Source organism: Neovison vison, chromosome 12, assembly GCF_020171115.1.
Source record: "Neovison vison isolate M4711 chromosome 12, ASM_NN_V1, whole genome shotgun sequence".
NCBI classification, from domain to species: Eukaryota; Metazoa; Chordata; class Mammalia; order Carnivora; family Mustelidae; genus Neogale; species Neogale vison.
The window spans coordinates 78,960,649-78,979,063 of NC_058102.1; the positions used below are offsets into that span (position 1 = coordinate 78,960,649).

Sequence of the window (18,415 nt, forward strand, 5' to 3'; positions counted from 1 at the left end):
TTATTTTTATCGCTTCTCGGCCTTTAGGCTAAGATCAAGTGTATTTTGAGATTATTTTTGTGTACAGTGTGAGAAAGTGGTCCAGCTTTCCTAGCACCATCTGTTGAAGAGATGTGCTAAGGATTTTAAAAGGATCTCCTTTAAACCGATAACCTACCCAAGTCCATTTATCATCTATTTTTTCAGTTGACAGAACTGACAATTAAAGTTAACTGGCTATTGGTTAAATAAATGCACGGGTGACAAGGTTAAACATAAAGACAGTTTGACTCCAGGGGCGCCTGGGTGGCTCAGTGGGTTAGGCCGCTGCCTTCGGCTCGGGTCATGATCTCAGGGTTCTAGGATCGAGTCCCGCATCCGGCTCTCTGCTCGGCAGGGGGCCTGCTTCCCTTCCTCTCTCTCTGTGATCTCTTCCCTTCCTCTCTCTTACTGTGATCTCCCTTTGTCAACTGAATAGAATCTTTAAAAAAAAAAAAAAAGACAGTTTGACTCCAGTGCCCACAAACTACAATGACATAAAATTCATCAACATAAAATTGGTAAGCCATACAACATACTCCTGTGTTCAGAATGCAGAGAGAATCTAGATAGCCTGATTCTTCCATTGGCCCCACAATTTGAGAGATAAAAAACATGCAAGAATATTTTTTTTAAAGATTTTATTTATTTGAGAGAGGGAGAAAAGGAGAGAGCACACAGCAGGAGAGGAGCAGAGAGAAAGGGAGAAGCAGGCTTCCCTCTGAGCAGGGAGCCCAACACAGGGCTGGATCCCAAGACTCTGAGAGCATGATCTAAGCTGAAGGCAAACACTTAACCAACTGGGCCACCCAGGTGCCTCAAGAATTTTTTTTTTAATAGCCCCAAACAGCTCCCATTTACAATGTGTTAGTCAATCCTTATAAAAGTTCTATGATGTAAGTGATGTTATCTACCATCCTCATCTCACAGATGAGAATACTAAACACCAGAGATGTTCAAAACTTACTCAAAGTCCTAGAGTCTTAAACCTGGCCAACAGAATCCAGAGTCTTAAGCTCTTCACATCTATGTGTCACCCCAAGATGTTCTACAGTTGCACAACTACAAAATGACAACTATGACCTAGAGTATCAAGCTAGAAAGATGACATTCGCTGCTTAATACATTGTTATTTTACTTCATTATCAGGACATCTGGCTTGATCTGCCATAATGCTCCAATAAATAGAATACTAAAAACATACTTTTTTCCAATTATTCTAAATAAGTGGGAAATTCTGAGTAGTTTCATCAAGTTCTTAATAAAATAAAACTAAATTGGAAACCAAACAATTTGTGGAAGGAAAGTAGAGAACTGTTAATCAACTACCTATATCAGTGACTTACCTTGAAATACTTTCTTCTCATTCTAGTCATGTTCATCAACATAACTCCAGAGTTTACTCCAGTTTTTCCATAATATGGATGTCTGGCAAAGCGATTATACCATCCTATCCGAGGCTCTTCATGTTCTGGCGCCATTGCAGCAATTTGTGTAGAATTAAATTTCTTTAGTAAAGACCAAATATCATCAACAGGCCGTAAAAAAAGGATATCAGTGTCGACGTACAATAGTGAGTCAACTTCTTTCAGGATTAACTATTAGAAAAGATATTTGAAGCATTAATTATAATTCTATTTATTTAATATAAAACATAAGAGGCTTTAATTATAAAATAAATACCTACGAGATAAGCTAATTTACACCAATTTTTTATAGTAATCTTTCCTAAATCTGTCATTTTTTGTAATAGTATATATAGAGATATAATGCTAATCTTTATATGAACTTTCAGAAAACAAAAGCTATAAAAACAAATCAGGACAAAAAAACTAAATAATAACAATTAGAAAAATAAATAAAATAAAAGCAATATTCTCAAAGATCAGAGATAGAGTGTTTCTTATAGTGGGAATTAACATTAACTTAGCTGAATTTATATCCTGAATCTTAATTTCCTAAAATAAATACAGAAATAAACCAATATAAATGAAGATCTTCTGAATTTGTTCCCTTGGCCCATACACTAATGGCTGGCATCTTTGTGTCCTTTGGTCTTACCTAGTAAATGACAGAGCCAAAACTGGAATACAGACCACCCAGTTCAGGAATCCATGCTGTTTTATTTTCTTATTTACTGTCTCCCAACAAATCAAAGTAAATGTGCACATACTTAGCAAGGGTGAGGACAAGATGTGTTTAGAAATAAGGACTGGCTACATTATTATCTTCTGACACATGCTAAATGGGTCTTCTACAGGGATTTTTAAGGAAAATTTTTTATTCTGTCTTACCTACAAAATTTAGAATCCAACTCCTGCAAATTTAAATTTACTGCATGTATCAGCATACCAGTAGAACTCAATTATTAGATTAAACTAAATCTTTTCAGTTAAGAATATAAAGAGAAGCATTAGCTCCTTGTTCTCCTTTTCAAAATTGTTGCCTCCTCCTTCTGCTAAGGTTAAGCCACCACCTTAATGAGCCGCTATAAATCTGCAATCACCCCCATTCCCCCATCAGCTGATTTAATATCAAACTGGGGGGAAAATGTGGTTTGACTGCAGAGCCAGAGTAGGGAAGATTCACTTGTTCAAAGACCCCAGTGAAAGGGTACATATGTATATGTCTGTATATCTGTCTCTCTTTTGGGGGCAGAAGAGTAAGGGAAATTTTTTTTTAATCAACATGCTGTTTCTGTACCACGAAACAATGTGTGTTTACAGATTACTATACTGTTAGCAGACTTGGAAAACACTGTTAACTGTTAGGAACTACTGCCAACTGGAGATCAGACATAAGGTCAGACATTAAGTAATAGCCATATCAGCATTTTTTCTTTGGTCCCTTTTGGAGGAAGGAGTTGGTAGAGCTTACATTAGTTGTTTTCATCAATCTATTTCAAAGAAGAGAAACTCAGTAAAAAAAAAAAAAAAACAAAAACTATCACTTAGAAAAATAAAGCACCAATTTACTCAAATCTAGTTAAAAAGATGCAGAACTAACAGTGAAATAGAGGGCAATTTGACAGGTTTCAAGTATTTTTGTTTAGTGTTTCAAAATTTCATTTAGGCATTTAACAGATTATATCACTAAATGATCTGGAAAATTTCATATCACAACATCAACAATTAAACTTGTTAATAATACAGAACAAAATCAAAGAGAAATGGTTGTAACCTTAGGCTTCTGTCACCATGTACTATTTTTTTCAGTAATACATTTGTTTATTGAACATCATATTGTATTTGTTTAATCCCTGCCTCCCACATCAGACAATAAGCTCTATGAAAAGAAGAAACCCATCTGTTCCATTCATTCCTATATACCAGAACTTCAGTACAGATTCTCGGCAGAAAATAAGGCAATTTATTAAATGTGATACTACAGTGATTCAACATAAAAATTTTGTTTTACAGCAACCTCTTCGACCTCAGGCATAGCAACTTCCTCCTAGAAACATCGCCAAAGGCAAGGGAAGCAAGGGCAAAAATGAACTATTGGGACTTCATCAAGATCAAAAGCTTTTGCACAGCAAAAAATCGACAAAACCAAAAGACAACTGACAGAATGGGAGAAGATATTCACAAATAACATATCAGATAAAGTGCTAGTATCCAAAATTTATAAAGAACTTACCAAACTCAACACCCACAGAACAAATAATCCAATCAAGAAATGTGCAGAAGATATAAACAGACATTTCTGCAAAGAGGACATCCAGATGGCCAACAGACACAGGGAAAAGTGCTCAACATCACTCAGCATCAGGGAATACAAACCAAAACCACAAGGAGATACCACCTCACAGCAGTCAGAATGGCTAAAATTAACAAGTCAGGAAATGACAGATACTGGTGAGGATGCGGAGAAAGGGAAACCCTCTTACACTGTTGGTGGGAATGCAAGCTGGTACAACCATTCTGGAAAACAGATGAAGGTTCCTCAAAAAGTTGAAAATAGAGCTACCCTACCATCCAGCAATCACACTACTGGTTATTTATCCTAAAGATACAAATGTAGTGATCTGAAGGGGCACGTGCACCTGAATGTTTATAGCAGCAATGTCCACAAAAGCCCAACTATGGAAAGAACCTAGATGTCCATCAACAGATGAATGGAACAGATACAGTATATATATATATATATATATATATATATATACATATATATATATATATATATATGTATATATATATACACACACACAATGGAATACTATGCAGCCATCAAAAGAAATGAAATCTTGCATTTATAGGGACATGGATCAAACTAGAGGGTATTATGCTGAGCAAACTAAGTCAATCAGAGAAAGATAATTATCATATGATCTCTCTGATATGAAGAATTTGAGAGGCAGGGAGGGGGTTGGTGGGGGGTAGGGAAGGAAAAATTGAAACAAGATGGGATTGGGAGGGACACAAACAAGATGGGATTGGGAGGGACAAAAGAGACTCTTAATCTCTGGAAACAAACTGAGGATTGCTGGGGGGTAGGGACAGTGCTGGGTTATGGACACTGGGGAGGGTATGTGCTATTAAGTGCTGTGAAATATGTAAGCCTGATGATTTACAGACCTGTACCACTGGGGCAAATAATACATTCTATGTTAATTTAAAAAAATAATAAAATAAAATAAGGAAATCAAGACTCAGAAACAGAAAGTCTGTAGAAAGTCTGAACAAATTCTAAAGCTAGAATTCCAGCATGAACTTTGGAATCCCAAGTTTGGAATCCCAAGTTTCTTAGAGTTTGCAGTAAACTTGGATATTTTTGGTCCAATCTTTTTATTTTATAAACATGGAAACTGAGACTCTGAGAGAGAATACATGATTTGTTTACTGCATTAGAGATTGTCAGTCCAAGAAACACCAAACCATCCTCTTTCTCATTTGGCCATACTACTGTTTGGCACATTTATAAATACCAATTACTCATTATTGTTTTGGGGGAGAGGCGGTTATTATATACAGCTTTGCTTTTTGACTAGACTATAAACTATTGAAGGAAGAGCTACATTTTGTTACAATATGCACAGCAGCCTCAAATCCCTTCTCAAACTGATGCGAAAATCCCAGGTGTGACACTTAATAGAAATTCAATAAATGGCTGAATAATTTATCTCTGGTGAAAAAAAATTTTTGTGTTTTAAACTTACAAAGTCTATATGAAATATCTAAAACTTTTGGGGCCTTTTTTTTTCCCCTATCCTAATCCCTTATTTGTGTGCCTCCTACAACGGCAACAGAGACTGAGAAAGATCCTAGGATCCAAATTTTTTATGCATGGAAACAAAGTTACCAGTTAGGCAAACTCAGTGATCAAAATTATAACCTTTTTTTTTTTAGGATTTTATTTATTTGACACAGAGAGATCACAAGCAGGCAGAGAGGCAGGCAGAAAGCAGGCTCCCTGCCAAGCATAGAGCCCAATGCAGGGCTCTCAATCCCAGGACCCTGAGATCATGACCCAAGCCAAAGGCAGAGGCTTTAACCCACTGAGCCACCCAGGAGCCCCTCAAAATTATAACTTTAAATCTTACTGATGACCTGGATTCAGTAAACTATATTTTAATATGCTAAGAATTGCTTTGTTCCCTTAAGAATAAGGAGCTAAAGTTTCTTCCCCTATAATTTATATACTTTCCACAAACTTGTGAGCTTCTTAAATTCATTATTTCAACTACTACAGATGTAGATGAAATCAACTCAAAATGAACAGATAACCTTGCTTCTGAATATTTTTAGCTAAAAAATAATAATAATAATAATCTGGGGCGCCTGGGTGGCAGAGTTGGTTAAGCATCTGCCTTTGGTTCAGGTCATCATTCCAGGGTCCTGGGAAATCAAGCTCTGCATCAGGCTCCCTGCTCAGGGGGGGGCCTGCTTCTCCCTCTCTCTGCTTTCAGCTCCCCCTGCTTGTGTGCTCTTTGTCAAATAAAGAAAAAAAAAAAAAAAAGATCAGAATTTATCACCAGAGAACACTACCAAAGAACAGCTCCACTGAATAAATCGTTCTCATTCCCCTTAGAGTTCACGTTCACATGCTTTAAATTTGGGTCTGTGTTAAAATATAACCTGTAAAGGGTAATGTGGCTTGATATAAGATAGAAACAACTATTTAATGTTACAATCTACTTCACTTCCCAAATTACAAATGCAGTGGGCAATAAGAAGGTGATATTGCCCCTGAATTTCTGCTGGCAAGAGGCCTGGCTCCAGTAACATCTGATAACCTCAATTTCTTCTTAAGAAGTAAAACAGTTTATAGCACCTGAGTAAGTTAAAATGTAAGAAATAGTATTTCCAAAGAAATTACTTACATTTTTCATTTTTAACAGATGTTTTCTTTGTAGCTTTTATTTGTTCTATTGAAAGTTTTTTCCCTAATGTTCAAAGGGAAAATTTACATGTATATGTTTATTTAACTCATTTATATGCAACTCTTCATTAACTCATGTGTGTAGAAGCAAAATTAGAAAAAGAAATAAAAATCACTAGAGAAAAAACTTACTGGCAAGAATAATCTCTGGGAAGCACATGGCTTGAAAAGCTTTTTCCATTCCACTGCATTCTCACTTGGAAAAGTTATTGGGTATAATGAATAATTAAATGTCTGCAGAAATGACCAGCTATCAAGCTAAAAAAAAAAAAAACTTAGTTTAGATTATTTCATTTTCAAGTTTCACTGAAAATTATAAGCCAATAGATTTTAAAAAGCTAAAAATTAAAGACATTGGATGTTATGCTATACACAGTTAAGAGAAAATCAGATTCTTCTTTCCATTTGTTTTCATTCAAATTTTATATATAGTAATATATAATTATATATAATTAATATATAGTAATGTATAATTTAATTAATTTTATAAGACCATATGATTCATATAAATAATTCAGTATAAATTTAAAATAATTTAATCAATTAATTTAAAACAACTTGATTTAATATAGTAATAGTCTAGGAAGACTCCACCGTAAAGATCGGAGGCACAATGAAAGTTAACCACCACAAAATCACAAAGCTGAAAGCCTTGCATGTTGTTCATCTACCTAATCTTTACCTGATAACATAAATCCTATCAATTCCTGAATAAATTAAACTCAAAAAAATTAAGCACTAATTTTATTACCAGAGTGTGTATACTAAAAAATGTCTACACTTAAAATCAGACCAATATGAAACTGGTTAGAAAATATTTGTCTATCTGTGTATTTTTAATGTGGATGGATATTCCCTCAATATACTCTACATTCAGTGGGAAGTCTGCTTGAGCATTCTCTCTCTGCCCTACCCCCACGCAAATAATTACATAATTTTTTTTTTAAATACAGTATATATTACACAAGTAATCACTCAGCCAGATTTGAACAAAACACTGAGGCTGTGTGTAAGATGAAACAATAATTTCATTTTTTTATTACACTGCCAAAAGTTTCCACAGTTCCATGGCAATCTGTTGCTGTTCTGTGAACTCTTAAGACAAGAGTAATTCCTCAGTTAATATTTTCTAAAACAATCCAAAGAGATGAAGCTCACAAAAGTATCTATCAAAAATACAGACACCAGAGGCACCTGGCTGGCTTAGTCGGTAGAGCATGCAACTCTTGATCTAAGGGTTTAAGTTTGAGTCCCATATTGGTGTAGAGATTACTTAAAAATAAAATATTTTTTAAAAACTACAGACAGACACTAGGGGCGCCTGAGTGGCTCAGGGGGTTAAGCCTCTGCCTTCAGCTGAGGTCATGATCCCAGGGTCTGGGATCGAGCCCAGCATCAGGCTCTCTGCTCAGCAGGGAGCCTGCTTCCCCCCCACTCTCTGCTTGCCTCTCTGCCTACTTGTGATCTCTCTCTCTCTGTCAAATAAATAAATAAAATCTTAAAAAAAAATACAGACACTAGATATATTTAAGTAAAGCCTAATACCCCTTGGACCCAAAGGTTTTGTTAGGAAACTAAAAGACTTGAGGTCACAAGTAGTATTTTTCATTCACTATTTTGAACTACTTTAACTTTAGAAAACATCAAATAAATGTTTCTCTACATATTTAGACCAAACATAAAAACCAAATCAGTTTGAAATTTAATTTAGTGTATACAGAGAGATAAACTGAGACAGTGGGGAGGGGGATAGTCACTATTATTATGTTCACTACTGTCTCAGAACACAAGGTAGTGAGATTTTAGGTGATTTTTCTTTTTCTTAAAAGTTCTTCCCCCATATCTATCTATTCTACTCTTCTTGCACAGTAAATTTTTTTTATTGTTTTTTATTGTTTTATTGTTTAGTATGGTTACACAACTAAGTTTAGACCAATAAGATACTGGCAAGACTGTCAGATGCAACTTCTAGAAAATATTTATAGAGGGTAGAAGGGATTGGCCTTCTTCACTCCTTTCTCCCTTATTTGGTTAAAATATGGGTGTGAGAGCTGAAGAGTGAGTAGACCCCTTGAAGCATGAAGGAGACGTCTTATATTAAAATGGCTTGGTCATAAGACAGAAGCCAGTGTCCCTGAAGACACAGAGCTACCATATACCACAGACTGCTTACTCTTATGTGAGAGAGAAATAAACTTCTATCTTGTTTAAGACACTGTTAGTTTGGGTTTTCTGCCAATATAGCCAAACTGATTGTAACTAATACAAAACCAAAATAATGAACTTTCTTATCAAAAAGCCACTTCCTTCCATACTGTCAATCTAGACTCCCACCCCTGAAAACAGAATTAAAATCTTTGTGCACACTTTGTTTGAGGCACTCCCAAGCCAACGATGGGAATGAAATTAAGTCATCGGACTTTCAGTCAAATCATCCTACAGTCAATGAAATAAAACCTCCATGCTTGGCAAAGGACTTTAAACAATGTACTTCTTTTTGAAAACAAACCTTCCTCTTATACCTAGATCTGGACTCTTAGATGGAGTGGCGGCCCAACTCTAGGAGGGCAGTTAGGTACTGAGTAAATATTTTTGTTCAATGAAGGAATAAAACAACATTCTATGACAGTATATCATTAAATATTCATCTCTAGAGTCTTAACAAAGTCTCGAATACTTACTATGCCTTTAAAACTATCATGTAGTTGATCTTCAGCAAAAATATGGAACTGAAGTGGTCTGATGCTGAAAATGATAGCTGATTTCAACATGGTTACAGTTTCTTCCAGTCTTTCACCACAGGCAACCACAGCGAGGTGCATTCTCTGAATGGGCTGTACATTCAGACCATACCTAACAGAAAAGAGAACCACATTTTCCAACACTTTTAGTATAGGGTAACATGTTAACAACATGTTTTTGACCATGTTCAAAAACTGAAGTTAAAAATTTATACTTAAAAAGCAAAGAAATATCAAATTACACAACAGTACAAGGTTGAACAATTATATATTTCTGCATCCTCAACCAGTCTTTCTCAGCCAATGTTCCTCACTAGGAACCACAAAAAGAACTACTACTTTCTCAATTCTCCCAAGAATAGCACATAAGTAACACCATTCTACACAAGAGAAAAGTTAATTCATTACTCAGACTAGATGCATTGGAGCTTAATTCTCCCAAAGAACCCCCCAAATGACAAAGGGAACATCACCAACTGAAGATCTCCTGTTCAATTACGTTTAGCTTTTTTATTTAAAAAAAAATCTCAAAAACATATTGAAGTAGAGAGATTAGAATAAATCCCCATGGACCTCTCTCCTAACTGCTATGATCATCCATTCAAAGATATTCTTATTTCATCTAAAATCCCTCTTCACATCCCCTTCACTAACCAACATATCATTTTGAAGCAAACCCAGACATAAATTCATCCATAAATATTTCAGTATTATACCCAATCTTCAATCATACTAATTATAGGAAGAAGTTTCTTTCACATAAATTTTTTCACTGATAAACATTCAGTTCCACTCACCAAGTAATCAATGAGAGGTAAAAATTTCTGATGTGATCTAAAATGTATTTAAACACCAGCATGGCATTTTGGAAAGAAAGATTCCCTAAACCCAAGTTACTGGCGTAGGCTATGTCAGACCCTACTTCTAATACAGAACAGGGGTGCAGAGCACTGGGCTTAAGGTACATAATAAAACTCTTGCAACTTAACAGTGAACTAATAATAATCCACTAGCATATAAAGAAAAGAATTATGTGTGACTACATTGTTATTAAATAAAATTATTTTTTTAAGATTTTATTTTTTTATTTGACAGTGATCACAAGTAGGCAGAGAGGCAGGCAGAGAGAGGGGGGGAAGCAGGCTCCTGGGACCCCAAGATCATGACCTGAGCCGAAGGCAGAGGCTTAACCCACTGAGCCACCCAAATTTATTCCACAGCAAGACTTCACAGAAGTCTCTACACACAAAGACAAGTATAATAAAACCTTCTTAAGAAAGTAAGTGAAATATACTTCAGGGTTTAAAAAAAAAAAAAAATCCCTCTAAAATCAGTACCAGGTCTGACTCCTCCCAGGCATTTTAGCAAGACTTGTTTTAGTCACACCGCCAGCACTCCTTCCACCAATTTCTTTGGGAGGAGTCCTGTCAACTACATTGCATTTGCTTTTGGTTATATGCCCCTTTTTAGCAGAAGCATTATATACAGTACAGACTTTAACACCTAAAATGATAAAACAAACCATACTTTAAAGATGTCACTGCCTACCACCCTGCCCCTAGACCCCCAAAACAGGAAATGATTGCGACTCAAAAAAATTTAAACTAATGTTCCACCACTAGAGGAAGGGATTACTAAAACCTTGTAATAAGATAAAGGGAAGCAGCCAACCAAGTAATTTGATTCCAAAATGATTACTGGTCTGTAAAAATGTGCTATATTTTAACCACAGCATGAATAAGAGGTAAGTCCCTATAAATTTAAAGAAATATTATCCAAGAGGTCACTTTTTAAAAAAATTTTTTAAAGATTTTATTTATTTATTTGAGAGACAGAAAGAGTGAGAGAGCGTATATGAGAAGGGAGAAGGTCAGAGAGAAGCAGACTCCCTGTGGAGCTCAGAGCCCAATGCGGGACTCAATCCCAGGACTCCAGGATCATGACCTGAGCAAAAGGCAGTTGCTTAACCAACTGAGCCACCCAGGCACCCCCAAAAGGTCATTTCTAAGTCAAACCTATTTTTCTTTTTTTCTTTTTGAAGATTTTGTTTATTTCTTTGATAGAGAGAGACACAGTGAGAGAGGGAACAGAAGCATGGGGAGTGGGAGAGGGAGAAGGAGGCTTCCCACCGAGTAGGAGCCCAATATAGGGCTCGATCCCAGAATGCCAGGATCATGATCTGAACTGGAAGCAGAAGCTTAAAGACCGAGCCACCCAGGTGTCCCTCAAACCTATTTTTCTATAGAAAATATAATTAGAAAAAACTCTACAGATGATTCAAACATAATACCTCAGTGCTTCCATGGCTAAATATGGCATAACCAGATCATAAATAGGAATTATGACAGTAATGAATGATAACACATAGAAGAAAATGAATCCATAAATCTAAGAAGACCCTAAATAAAAGAGTTGGGGGAAAGGAAAAACCTTTCTTTAAAAACAAGTATCAGCCAATAATGTAGAAGGAAAGAGAATTCCAAAAAATCACTATTTTGCAATCATCACTGTAACAAAAATAATAGAACAAAAATAATGAATGCTACAACCACAGAGTATCAAGGTACTATCCCCACACATTACAAAGGGGATAAAGGTACTGTTACATGTAGAAGTTAATAGAGTATATTAGATGATAAATTCTAATACAAACACTGTTAACAAATTTCTAAAACTTGGGAATAGACTTATTTCAAGTAACATTTCTGCTATGAAGGAATCATGTGTCTTCCTTTTTTTATTTTGACAGCACAAAAAGCTTTCAGAGTATTCTTTTTTCTTTTTTAATATTTTATTTTTTTATTTGACAGAGAGAGAGAAAGATCACAAGTAGACAGAAGTCGGCAGGGAGGGGGAAGCAGGCTCCCCACTAAGCAGAGAGCCTGATGCGGGGCTCGATCCCAGGACCCTGAGATCACAACCCAAGCCAAAGGCAGAGGCTTAACCCACTGAGCCACCCAGGCGCTCAGCTTTCAGGGTATTCTTTCAGCCTAGTGTTCTCTCTAGAAAATAAAACAATGTTTAATAGTATTTAAGCCAAGAATTAGCATTATAATAAAACATGCAAAGTCAAACCAAATTAAATTTCTGGTAACAATCACCTCAACTAAAAAGTAATGGCTATGAACCATCACTAAAAACTTGCAGTTAAGGGGGGTGCCTGGGTGGGTCAGTGGGTTAAAGCCTCTGCGTTCAGCTCAGGTCATATTCCAGGGTCCTGGGATCAACGAGCCCCGAATCAGGCTCTCTGCTCAGCGGGGAGCCTGCTTTCCCTCTCTCTCTGCCTGCCTCTCTGCCTACTTGTGATCTCTGTCAAATAAATAAATTAAATCTTTTTAAAAAGAAACAAAAAAAAAAATACCTTGCAGTTAAACAAAATGGAAAACTGTGTTCGGAAACATTAATGGTGGGGCGCCTGGGTGGCTCAGTGGGTTAAGCCTCTGCCTTCGGCTCAAGTCATGGTCTCAGGGTCCTGGGATCAAGCCCCGCATCCGGCTCTCTGCTCAGCAGGGAGCCTGCTTCCCTCTCTCTCCCTCTCTGCCTCTCTGCCTACTTGTGATCTGTCTGTCAAATAAATAAATAAAATCTTTAAAAAAAAAAAGAAAGAAACATTAATGGCAATTTCCTTACTGTATAGCTTAAAAAGAAAATTTACCGCTCACTATTCAAAAAAAAAAAGTGTTGAATTATTATACTAGGTTAAAAAAAAAATTACTTAAAGAATTGTACGGGGGTTCCTGGGTGGCTCAGTCGGATAGGCATCTGCTTTTGGCTAGCATTGTAATCCCAGTGTCCTGAGATCGAGTCCCACTTAAGGCTCTCTGCTCAGTGGAAGCCTGCTTCTCCCTCTCTCTGCTGCTCCCCCTGCTTGTACTCTCTCTGTCAAACGAATGAATAAAATCTTTTAAAAACAAAAATAAAGAGTTGTATATAATCATGTTTGTTTGTTTGTTTTTAAGATTTTATTCATTATTTGACACAAAGAGAGAGAGAGAACACAAATAGGCAGAGTAAGAGGGAGACGCAGGCTTCCCACAGAGCAGGGAGCCCAATGCGGGGCTCCATCCCAGGACTCTGGGATCATGATCTGAGCTGAAGGCAGACACTTAATGACTGAGCCTCCCAGGCACCCTTATATAGTCACTTTTGAAGCAAAATACAATACTTGGAAAAATCTTCAGGGTCTTACATATAGCATAAAAAAGAAAATCTAGAAACTTAACATGAAATGATGTATTAATTGTTAAAAAATATTTTTAAATAATCTGTACAAATATAGCTCTAAAAGCTAGCATGGGCCACTCAAAGTAATACACATAACATTAAATTCACTTGTAACCACAGATTCCATTAATTGAAAATCAATTCCCATCATAAAGATTAAATATTTTTAAAACTCCAGCTGCAAAAAAAAAATATTAGTACATTAAAAGAGAATTTTTAAGTAATAACACTAAAATTAGGAGACTGTTTAGAGGTGCCTGGCTGGTTCGGTAGGTACAGCATACAACTCTTGATCTTGGGGTAGTTGAGTTTAAGCCCCATACTGGACACAGAGCTTACTTAAAAAAAAAAAGAGAGAGAGAGAGAGAGAAAGAGATTGCTTAATGAAATAACTAATAAAACAAAAAAGGAAGCTAGAATGATATTTATACTCAATGGCAAAAACAGATTATCCTAAGAGAACATAAAATAAGCATTAAAAACTTAAGAGGTAATTATCAATACAGAAAATATAAAGAATATAAGATTAAGAAGCTCAACAAATATGAAAATACATTCAGCAAATAATCAACAAAATATAAATCAGTAATACTCTATCATTTTACTCTAATAAATGCTAAAATTGTAATTCCCAACAATGCTAAGGTCATGGTGACACCTGTACATTTACACAATGTTGATGCAGACTTAAATCCATATAGTTTTTAGAACACAATTTAGTAATATAATTCATCCTCTTTAATGAGTATTTAAACTTCTTCCATATGCCAGACACTGGGGATAAGCAAGAAAGCCACAATCCTGACCTCATACAATTTACAGCCACTTGCAAAAAGACAGAAATTTAAAAGATTTCATGGGAAAGCATGGTAACTGCCTAAAGAGGGGAGAAAAAAAAAAAAGACTTATGGAAGCTCACTATACAAACATCAAAAGTAGCAGTCTGGAAGTGCTGGGGAAAATCATTAGTTATTTACCAGTTGCCATGCACCTTGTTCCACATGGGGCTTAGACGATGAACACAGGGTATCTATCTGCAAAGCCAACAGTCTGGAAGATGCACAACCACAACAGATGCATAAGCATAGTGATAAAGAGGATACTGAGAAGGGGGAAGCAGTGGGTAGGAAAGGGAAATCGCTGGATAGGAAGGAATGAACACAATGACTAAGGGAATAGGAAGCAAGAGGCTATCAGGAACAACAGTGTGAAAGGAGCTGGGTATAAGAGTCAACCGTGAACTGACATGAACAAAGTCAGCCATAAATCAGGATACAAAATACAGATGAGGGAAGGAATGAGAAACCAGATCATGAATTCCGGTGTAAGCGAGAGAGTCTGAGGCATCTGAGTCAGCAAGATAAAAAAATGACCAAAATGCAGCTGGAAACTGTAAGGGTCTGCCCCTCCCAGAGGAACTTGCTTGTGGACCCTGAATGTAAGGGTGGGGCAGACTGAGTGGAGACATCCAATCAGTAAGCCGTATGTATATCCACTGGGAAAATTGGAATTCAAGTGGCCGCCTGTGTGGGGGCGGGGCTCAGCCACCCCCATAAAGGTTGCTCTGCCAGGCTGTCAGGGGCGGCTGCAGGAGAGCGATGGAGTCGGCAGAGAGCAGTGAAGTCCGTGGAGAGCGGTGAAGTCGGCAGAGAGCGGTGAAGCGGTGCGGAGAGCGGGTGAAGTCGGCGGAGAGCGGTGAAGCGGTGCAGAGAGCGGTGGAAGTCGGGGGAGAGCAGGGGAGTCAACGGTGAATAGAAGAGCTGTAACAGCTCTTGTAAGAGCTACAACCGCGTTTGCAGTCTCCAGCCTCCCACGGCCTCGAGCCGCCGCCTACAGTCTCCAGCAGCCCAAGCCGCTCCTGCAGCCTCTGGCGGCGGCCCCGAGCACCGCCGCCTGCAGCCTCCAGCCTCCGGGGGCCCAGCAGTCCAGTTGTCAGCGGTCCCTCGACGCCTGCGGTCCAGTTGTCAGCGGTCCCTCGACGCCTGCGGTCCTGAGACATCTGCGGTCCAGTTGCCAGCGGTCCCTCGACGCCTGCGGTCCTGAGACATCTGCGGTCCAGTTGTCAGCGGTCCCTCGACACCTGCGGTCCTGAGACACCTGCAGCCCCTAGGTGCCAGCGGTCTCGAGGCGTAAGCAGCCCTGAGATGCCAACGGCCCCTAGACACCAGCAGCCTCGCTGCAAAATGCCTCGCCACCCCGAACCACAAGTGGCCTTGTCCGCAGTAGTAGCTTCCTCCGGGTGGAAGCCTGGTCAGAGTAGCATCGTGGGGAGCAGAGTCTGTGTCATCCAGGTTGTCCTCCTTGTCATTGTTGCTTCTTCGTCATTGGGAGTGGCCTCATCCAGGAAATGGTCTTGTCCAGAACAGCCTCTTCTTGGGAGCGGCCTTGTCCGGGGAGCAACTTCACTGAGCAGTGGCCTTGTCTTGGGAGTGGCCTCTTCTTGGGAACGGCTCCAATCATGGAGCGGCCTCATCTGCAGAGCAGCAGCGTCATCTAGAGCGGCCTCGTCCAGAGTGGCCTTCTTGGAAGTGACCTTGTTGGGATCATCGTCACCGCCTTTTCTAGGAGGTAGCTCTGACCGGTTGTTTGATTCCTGATGCTTGGCGCGAAATAAAGTTTTGCTTGACCTTCGCTTTGTATCAGTCTTGTTCCTTTGATCACGGACCCTAACAGAAACTCAGTTCTGGAGCTCAGAAAACAGCTCTGAAGTAAAGGTATCAGTTAAAAAGATGATCCTGAGGGCGCCTGGGTGGTTCAGTCAGTCAAGAGGCTGCCTTAGGCTCAGGTCATGATCCCAGTGTCCTGGGATTGAGTCCTGTGTCAGGCTCACTACTGAGCAGGAAGCTAGCTTCTCCCTCTCTCTCTGTCAGCCCCCCTGTTTGAGCCCATTCTCTTCCTCTCTCAAATAAGTAAATAAAATATTTAAAAATTAATTAAAATTAAAAGATTATTCTGTGACTATCCAGGGAGTGCGGAGAAAAAAGGGCAGAGTCCTAAGGCACATGAATATCGAACAGTCAGGACAGGGAGAGGAGTAGAGGAGCAGAGAGATCAAGTAGCTGAGATCCTTGTCTTAAGAGCCAGAGACTGACAGAGTTGAAACAAAGAGGAAGTGGTAACCAGTGTCAAAGGTACCAAAAAAAAACTGGGCCCCAGAAGAACAATTCAGAGGTCAGAGGTGACTTCACAGTAGGGGACGAGGGTTAGTCAGATAGCCAGTGCTGCTCAGGCATGTTGAGGAGGGAAGGCGTTTTGTTGTTGTTTAAGAGCATGAAGTCAGTAGATACTCTCACAAGTCTTGCTGATGAAGACAAACAGAGTGAACAAAGAATTCTTGAAGGTAAAAAAGGGATGAGTGCAGGATATTGTAGAAATTTTGTGTTTGGTTTTGTTTCAAGAACAGAAAAGACAGGAGAGGTGTGAGCGTTCTGACAAGCTGCTGGGACAAATTCAGTTAGTCAGGAAATAACATAGTATATACGGATTTGAATTATTAAAAGCCTATGCACATCAAAAGCAGTTTTTCTTTTTTATATGATTTTATGTTCACTGTATAAATTAATTGGGAGAAATAATCCCCTAGATAAGCTTTGATCAAAGTAAACACACTATAAAGAATTCCAATTGGGGAAGCGGGGACAGGCCTGGGAGGAAAACGGCGCCAGCTAAGAGCCCACTGATGCCTGGCAAAATGCGGACCTAAGGTCTGTAGTAACTGGGAATTTCAAAGAAGCTTTACCAGGTGGGCAGACAAGCTCTTAGAGTTAGGAAAACGAAGGTGCTATTCAGAGTTAACACTGCAATGTTGGGTGACAATGATACGGCAATTATATGGCATCTTGGCTTGTCTCCCACGTTCAAACAGAGTAAATAAGAAAGATCCTAAATTCTAAGTAAGAAACTAAGTTTGAGAGATTTTACATAATGATTTGATACATACAACAATATGGTTATAGACATATACTGTGGACTTAATATTACAAGTAGAGAGTGTAACAGAAAAGTATAACTTAAAATCTCAAATTCAGAAAAGTAACAGCACAAGAGTTTACAACATTATGTATCCATCCACATGTAATTCCTTCCAAGGAATACTTGGAAGCATTAGGAAAATAATGAGTTGGAGAAGACAAAACAAGAAAAATAATAAGCAGAGTCTCCAGTATTGAGACTAGATCAACTTCCCTCTGGTACTCTTGTACTCAGTGGAGGGGGAGGGAAGATTACTGCCCATGTTGTAACCTACAAAAGGACCTGGGTTGTACAAATCAGGGCATACAGTTTTCAAGCTTACCCAGCTTTCAGAGTGAGTAGATTTATGCCACAAAGCTGGAGATAGCAAAGTGGTGGCTGTCAATACTCTATTCATTAGCAAACTTTTATAACAATGAAAAGCTAGATATATAGAGCACAATATAGAATGCCAATTCTCCAAATTTATGAACAAGCTGAAGGACAAATATTATCTTTAAAAAGTTAGTTTTTAGAAGTTTGAATAATCTGATTTAACTAACTCATATTAGAATTTCAATCACCCAATCTTTTCCATAGCAATGAGACATAATTAAAATAATGGATTTTTTTTTTAAAGATTTTATTTATTTATTTGACAGAGAGATCACAAGTAGGCAGAGAGGCAGGCAGAGAGAGAAAGAGAGAGAGGAAAGCAGGCTCTCTGCTCAGCGGAGAGCCCGATGCGGGACTCGATCCCAGGACCCTGGGATCATGACCTGAGCCGAAGGCAGTGGCTTAACCCACTGAGCCACCCAGGCGCCCCTAAAATAATGGATTTCAATGACTCCTTCCTAGTTGTTCATGGTATGTATAATGTATCAGGAATACAAGAATATAAAAGTATATACTACTAATATGTATAAAGAACATAGTTCTTCCCACCTAAAATACTTTATCACCTGGCCTTGAGCCTGACTCATTTCCATGTTCCTCATGCAGTCACTCCCACCAGGAAGCCTTCCCTGATGCCTTAAGATGATCCCACCTGATGACTCACTTGTTTCTCCCCTCATCACAGCTATAACTTGTCACCCTCT

The 18,415-nt window shown here is 38.4% G+C and overlaps 1 protein-coding gene across 2 annotated transcripts in view; it reads right to left on the reverse strand.

Annotated features, from left to right (window-relative positions):
- The window catches only part of GXYLT1 (glucoside xylosyltransferase 1), a 57,947-nt gene that overhangs the window by 27,539 nt on the left and 11,993 nt on the right, over nt 1-18,415 (reverse strand). For both annotated transcript variants that reach the window (XM_044229385.1, XM_044229384.1), the window contains 3 exons: nt 9,081-9,252; nt 6,532-6,657; nt 1,365-1,616 (listed from right to left, as the gene is read on the reverse strand). In XM_044229385.1, the coding sequence (XP_044085320.1) occupies nt 1,365-1,616; nt 6,532-6,657; nt 9,081-9,252 (550 nt within the window). The remainder of the gene's footprint in view (nt 1-1,364; nt 1,617-6,531; nt 6,658-9,080; nt 9,253-18,415) is intronic.